General features: G+C 35.0%; 1 protein-coding gene across 1 annotated transcript in view; it reads right to left on the reverse strand.

Moving 5' to 3' along the window:
• The window catches only part of RABL3 (RAB, member of RAS oncogene family like 3), a 41,155-nt gene that overhangs the window by 9,359 nt on the left and 23,812 nt on the right, over nt 1-7,984 (reverse strand). Inside the window, exons 4-5 of the mRNA XM_037733126.1 lie at nt 7,132-7,246; nt 602-617 (exon numbers count right to left, since the gene is read on the reverse strand). Coding sequence (XP_037589054.1) covers nt 602-617; nt 7,132-7,246 — 131 coding nt within the window. The remainder of the gene's footprint in view (nt 1-601; nt 618-7,131; nt 7,247-7,984) is intronic.

Raw genomic sequence — 7,984 nt, forward strand, 5'->3', positions numbered from 1 at the left:
CCGTCTCTACTAAAAATACAAAAAATTAGCTGGGCATGGTGGCGCGTGCCTGTAATCCCAGCTACTCAGGAGGCTGAGGCAGGAGAATTGCCTGAACCCAGGAGGTGGAGGTTGCGGTGAGCCGAGATCGCGCCATTGCACTCCAGCCTGGGTAACATGAGTGAAACTCCGTCTCAAAAAAAATACTGAATAATTGAACAAGTATACTATAGTTAGTAGACTTGACTTACCACATAGCTGTCTTCTAAGGCTAACATAACAACTCAGGAATGTTTCAGAGTAGAAGCAGAGAGTGGATTTAAGTCTCAGTGTATAGAAAACCCAAAAGCCTAGCATGGCACTTAAGCCTTGTGCTAGAAGACAAAATGGCAATCTTCTTGGGTATCTTTTGAGGTGTGCATTAACTCTATATCTACAATACACATTTCTGTCTGAATTGTAGAGAAATAAGAAGCATAAGAAAATCGAAATCAAGAAGCTGAAGCCTGGAATAAATCAAATATAGGTGATACTATAGCCTGGGAAAGATGGGTTAAACACATGGAAATGGAAGGAAACAGGTGAAATGCAAAATGAATAGTAAAAGGAAAGGACTTAGTACCAAGTAGTTGTTTTTCCTGAAATGAGAGCAATGGGAAATAGAGGACAGGCAGTAAGAATCACTTAGGGTTAGTAGTTTTGGATCACTGGCTAGTACAATTGTTATTTTTTAAAAAAATTTATCCAAAGAACAGAGTGGTGATGTAAATGATACTTCTCATTACTGAAAAAAATGCAGGGCTCATTGCTGTTGAATTAATTTAAATTCTACTCATATATTAGAAATAAAACAGATTTGGATTCTTGACACGTTAAAAGCTCAACTTACAACAGTCAGCAAAATCTGGCTGTGCAAAATTTATGACAGTAAATCAATATTGTATGATCCAATCACTATAATCCAGTTGAGTATAGCTTTTTTTTCTTCGTGTAAAAAACTTTTCTTTCTTTTTTCTTTCTTTCTCTTAGAGAAATTCTAAATTTGGTTAGGGGGAAAAGTTATTAAATATTTATGCCCTTCACAATAATCTTACAGAGCCTCAGCAAACTGTTCAGCCTCAGAACACAACTGTTTTAACTATATAACCTCCCATCTCACAAAAATATTACTATTCTATTTATTGCATCAAAGCCAGTAATAGCATGATCAAGACCTTTGATTATTCATAACAACAGCAACCCTAATTAAAGAGACATGGTTCAAAGCTGCAATTCGCTTTGTCAGGGAATAAAGTTTTAAGAGTATCTTTCCTTTAGGACTGTTTCCTCCTGTCTCACTTAGAATTTTTGCTTATCTTCTATCAAATATCATCTTTGATATACACACATTTCTCACATAGTCTTGCACTATTCCTTGCACATTGACAGATTTAAAGCATATGAATATAGTTTGGTCTCTTATTTCTCTTTACCTTTATCTTTTTCATAAAATGTTGTATCCAATTTAAAATTTAACCTTGAAATCTTTTTTGGTAAACTTTTGAAGAACTTTATCATGGATGGATAAGGCTGATAACTCCTTACCATCACAAAGAGACACACAGCCAGGTATCATATTACATCCATAATACTGGGTGGAAAAATAAAGACCAAAAAAGCTTCCATCTTTCAGACCACTATATTTAATTACCACTTTAGAGAAGATTTAGAATTCAGAAACAGAGTTTAAAAGACAATACAGGGAGACAATCAGCAAATCCAAAATGTAGGAAACTGTACAAGACAAATAAGCCATCTTCTTCTACAAATAAACTGCTAGGAAGTTGAGAAAAAAAACAACCAAGAAGGGAGAACCTAAGATGAAAAGACACTTAAGAAACCAGATACAACCAGTGTACCTTATTTAGATACTTTTTTGAAAAAAATCAACTGTAACATTAATGAGACAATTGGGGAAATTAAAATAATATTTGGTTATTAAAGAATTATTAAATTTTTAGCTGTGATAATTATATGTTGTCATGTTTAAAAAAGCCTTTATGCTTTAAACTATACATGGATGAAATGATATGATGTTTTAACATTTGGTTCAAAATAATCCAGTTGAGAGTGGGAGAAGATAGGAAGTGGGTAGAGGTATGGATGAAAGAAGACTGGCCATATGTTGATAATTGTTGAAACTAGGCAACAGGTATATGGGAGTTCATTTTCCATTCTTTGTATTTACATACGTTTAAAATTTTCCATAATAAAGTTAAAAAATTTTTTATTGTGGTAAAAACCACATAAAATTTACCTAAATTTTAAAAATATGGCTAAAAACTCAAGCTGATATAAAAGATATATGCAAAGCAGTCTTGCTCCTACCACTATACCCATCCACCCATTTCCTCAGCCCCCTATAGGTTCCATTTTTAATAGTTTCTTATTTATCTTTTCACTGATTCCTTATCCAAATACAAATACATATTCTTACTTCTTTTCTTTCTTACACAGTAGGATGTATACGATGTATATTCCCTGCATCTTGATTTGTTAAACCTAATACTGTACCCTCTGTAGATCTTTCTATTTTAGTTCCTAGGGATCTTTCTGATTTTTTATTTTCTTGCTCTGTCACCCAGGCTGGAGTGCAGTGGCGCAATCTTGGCTCACTGCAACCTCTGCCTCCTGGGTTCAAGCAATTCTTCTGCCTCAGCCTCTCAAGTAGTTGGGGCTATAGGCACATACTCAACTAATTTTTGTATTTTTAGTAGAGACAGGGTTTTACCATGTTGGCCAGGATGGTCTCGATCTCCTGACCTCATGATCCCCCTGGCTCAGGCTGATTCTTTTTCAAATGTTGAATACTGCTTCAGTATGTGGATATGTCATTATTTATTCAATGAATTTTTTGTTGCTCAGACACTAGGGTTGTTTCCAAATCTTTTGATGCTACAAAATAACGCACCAATGAAGCACACCAATGTATTAAGCTTGTTTAATACCTTGCAGGTTTATCTATAGGATCAAAATGAAGCTGCAGTGTCAAAAATGCAAATGGATATAGAATTTTTACTGAATTCCCTCACACAAATGCAGATTTCTTTCTGATATGAATACACTGTCTCTTAATCCTAAATTTAAGGACAAGTTTCTTGAGTAAAAATCTTAGTAGAAAATAGAGAACAAGCTAGGTTAATGAAGACATCAGTGATGAAAGGAATTGAGATAGGAAACAAGAAATATCAACTAGGCTTTGAAATGTGGGTTTTAAATTAGTTGTGGTTATTCTTTATCAGGTCTTACAGGAATCTACATATAATTACTCAAGCTTAATACTACATTTAGGTTTCACATAACAATTAGACTTCTACACAGAAAACAGTCTTTGAAAGACTTGCTTTAATCAAAAAATAGAAAATGGGGTTCTGTTCTAGGTAAGACAGAATAAGCAAACTCTATCCTGTCTTTCCCAGTGAATGCAACTGTAAAACCTGGACAGGATGAATTAAGTGGCTATTTGAGGACTCTGAAAAATTAATAGTAGTAAACATATTGAGAAAGAAGACCACCATGTAAAGAACCATTGAATTAGCAGTGAGATTATGATATTTTTCCCTTCCATATCCCCTTATCTGAATGCAGCTCAGCTTAAAACCCAAAAGCTTCAACAGAAAACTCCAGAAGAAGGCCTATAGTTCTGGCTCATGAAACAAGAAAGGGGGCTCCTGAATGCTTGGAGATAGTGTAGAAATACAATATTTTTTGTTCTGTCATAAGCCAGCCTCTGAGCAATTCCATGATGGTTGTGGCAAAGGCTGTAACACAAAGAGAATGCTCAAAAACAGTGGTCCCCAACCTTTTTGGTACCAAGGACCGGTTTCATGGAAAACTATTTTTCCATAGACAGGAGTTTGAGGGATGGTTTCAGGATGAAGCTGTTCCACCTCAGATCACCAAGCATTAGATTTCCACAAGGAGCCTGCAACCTAGATCCCTCACATATACAGTTCACAATAAAATTCACACTCCTATGAGAATCTAGTGCCGCTGCTGATCTGACAGGAGGTGGATCTCAGATGGTAATGCCCACTCACCTGCCACTCACCTCCCACTGTGTGGCCTGGTTCCTAATAGGCCATGGACCAGGAGTTGGGGACCCCTGCTTATGAACACAGAGGAAGGAAAATCTTTCTCTTTGACTAACAGAACTGCATCCCAAGATGGTAGGGCAAACTCTCATTGCTTTTATTCTTTGTCCTTCTACCACTTGGCCCTGGACGTAGGTGCAGTTGTGCAAGTGTATGACAGAATTTGGACAGGAGACCTAAAGAGGGAGCCCCAGCAAATCACAAACTATGGGAGAGACTATAGAGAGGGTGAAGTTTCAGAAAGTGACCCCATGAAGTAGTTCATACATGCTTGAGCTCATTGTCAAAGCTGTGCATAAATGGATTTGATCCTACTTAGCATACCAAAGACACTGAAAACTGAAACAACACCCATGTCACATACTGGTTGTTGCACAAATACAAAATAAGCACAATTATATAAAGTATGCTCTTAGATCACAATAAAATTAAGCTAGAAATCAACAGCAAGGAATGACCAGACAGCCTCTAAATATTTGGAAACCAACCAACACGATTCTAAATAGCTCATGGGAAAAGCTCAAGGAATATCAGAAAATATTTTGAACTAAATGAAAATAAAAGTAAACATTTGCAGGATGAAGCTAATGCAATGTTTAGAGGAAAACTTATAGCATTAAAAATGCTTGTATTAGCAAAAATGCAAGGTATCCAGTCAGTAATCTAAGAAACTATAAAGAGAGAACAAAATAAACCAAAAGCAAGCAGAAGGAAGGAAATAAGAGCAGAAATCAATTAAACTATATACAGAAAAACAATAGAGAAAAATCAATGAAACCAAAATCTGCTTCTTTGGAAAAAAAATCAACATAATTGACAAACGTAGTTCTACAATTCTGACAAGAAAAAGAGAAAACATAAAATACCAAAATCAGAATGAAGAAGATCATATTACTATAAACTGTGCAACTATCAAAGGGACAATAAATACTGTAAACAACTCTATTGATATAAATTCAAAAATTTAATGAAATAGACGAATTCCTTGAAAATCACAAGCTACCAAAACTCACCCAAGATGAAATAGGTAACTTGAACAATCCTAATTACTAAAGAAGTTGACTTTGCGGTTAAAAATAAGCAATCTCCAGGCCTATGTGGTCTCTTGGTAAATCCTACCAAACGTTCAAAAAAGAAATAACATCAAATATACTCAATTTCTTCCAAAAAATAGAAGAGGAAGGAATACTTCCAATTCATTATATGAGGCCAACATTATCCTCACACCAAAACCAGTCAAAGACATTATGAGAACAGAAAACAAGACACCAATGACCAAGGAATGAAAGGCTAGTTCAATATTTGAAAAATAGTGAATGTAATCCACCATACTAACAGTTGAAAGAAGAAGCCAAATGTCCCTATCTATTGATGCAGGAAAGGCTTTTGACAGAATTCTGTTCTGTTTGACAGAAATCTGTTCATGAGATTAATAAAACTGTCAGCAAATTAGGGATAGAAAGAAATTTTCTCAACCTGATAAATGATGTCAACAAAAAAACCTAAAGCTGACATGATACTTAGAGTAAGACATAGATATTCACTCTTATCATTCCTATTTATTATCCTTTTGGAAGTTGCTGCCAATGCAATAAGGCAAGAAATAAGACAACAAGCATACAGAAATAATAGGAAAAAATAAATCTGTCTATGTAGAGCACCCCAAAGATTTTACTGAAAAACTCTGGTCACAGGATACAGGTCAGTGCTCTAAATCAATTCTATTTTTTTTTTTTTATACTAGCAATGGACAATTTGAAACTGAAGTTTAAATATACCATTTATGGCCAAGTATGGTGGCTCACACGGTAACCCTAGCACTTTGGGAGGCCAAAGTGGGTGGATCACCTGAGGTCAGGAGGAGTTTGACATCAGCCTGGCCAAGATGGTGAAACCCCACCTCTAACAAAAATACAAAAATCAGCCAGGCATAGGGCACATGCCTGTCATCCCAGCTACTTGGGAGGCTGAGGCATGATAATTGTTTGAACCTGGGAGACACAGGTTGCAGTGAACTGAGATCATGCCACTGCACTCCAGCCTGGGCAGCAGAGCAAGACCCAGTCTCAAAACACAAAACAAAATTTATACTACCTTCAAAAATATTAAATATTTTTGTATAAAATAAAACATGTACAGGATTTGTGTGTTGAAAACTACAAAATGCTGATTAGAGAAATAAAAGAAGATCTAAATAAATGAAGAGGTATATTGTGTTCATGAACTGGAAGATGCAACAGGATAAAGATGTTAATTCTCTCCAATGTGATCAATAGGTTTAATGCAATTCTAATTAAAATCCAATGAAAATTTTTGTCAATATAGGCAAGCTGATTTTCAAAATTTATGTAGAAAGATAAACTAGAATAGCTAAACAATTATGAAAAAGAATAAAGTAGAAGAAATCATACTGCTCAATTTTAAGACTATAATCAAGATAGTGTAGTACTGGTGAAGGGAGAGACACATAGATCAATGGAACAGAACTACAGTCCAGAAATAGACTCATACTAATATGGCCAAATGATTTTTGGCAAAGGAGCAAAAGCAGTTAATTCAATGGAGAAAGGATATCTTTTCAACAAATGGTGTTGGAACAATTAGACATTCATATGCAAACATTAATCTCACAACTTGTATAAAACTAACCTAAAACAGATCATAGATCTAAATGTAAACCTATAAAACTTAAAATGTTTTATATAAATGTTTTACTATAAAAATGTAAAACCATAAAATCTGTAGAGGAAAACACAAGAGAAAACCTGCATCATCTAGGATTAGGCAAAGAGTTCTTAGGATATCTAAAGCACAATTCATAGAAGAAAAAAAGGGAAATCAGAATTTATCAAAATGAAAACTATTGCTTTGTGAAAGATACTGTTAAAGTAAAAGATAATCTATAGACTAAAAGAGAAATCTTTGCAAATCAAACAACTTACAAAGTGCTATTCTGGAGAGTACATTCCTGTGATTGCTATAACCTTTCAAACCAATTGTGAAATAATTCTGGGCTTACCCATTTGTCACCAAGACTCCAGTTGGCACCGAATCCCTGTTGAGAGCTTCCAATGACCAACGATACAAGTTTTGGGAGGACTTCTTATTTGTTAAGTCGTGTACTAAAATAATACCTAAATCAGAGAAAAATATGTTAATCCTTTAACAATTTCTCTTCATTTCACAATTGGCCAAATGAAGCTTGGTGAACAGAAGCATGGTTGCTTAATGAATCTAGCATTCTAGTATGACTAACAACTCAGGCACAATTATTTTAAAATTTCCTCTACAAATATTTATAAATAATGAGCCACAAACCTTTCTCTGTCAGTTTTATAACTAGTTACTTTACCAGGGCTGACAAAATGCCATTAAACTTTTGGCAGATCTTTTATTCACTCAACACTTCCTAAGTGCCTACTGCATGCCTGTTCCTACTTGTAGAACTACTACATTGATCAAGAGAATCAAAACTACTTCAAGCATATATAAAATTATATTCATTCAAAAAGTTATGTTGTTTCTTCACTGTACATAGTACTGCCATAGATACTAGTACACACACATAGTATTTATACTTACTAAAAATAACATTAAATAATGAAAATCTATTAAAATAGTATTGACTTAAAATAATTGCTATTATTTAGCTGACAAAACAGTGTCCTGTAGATCACCTGAGGCTAATCAACTCAAATGTCTAATTTTCTAGTTCTCTGAATAATGATTAGTTATGTAAGCTTACTACCTGTAAGAGATAGAGCAAAAGAAATGTGTCACGGCCGGGCACGGTGGCTCAAGCCTGTAATCCCAGCACTTTGGGAGGCCGAGGCGGGTGGATCACGAGGTCAAGAGATCGAGACCATCCTGGT

Source organism: Cebus imitator, unplaced genomic scaffold (genome assembly GCF_001604975.1).
Source record: "Cebus imitator isolate Cc_AM_T3 unplaced genomic scaffold, Cebus_imitator-1.0 Scaffold494, whole genome shotgun sequence".
Taxonomy (NCBI): Eukaryota; Metazoa; Chordata; class Mammalia; order Primates; family Cebidae; genus Cebus; species Cebus imitator.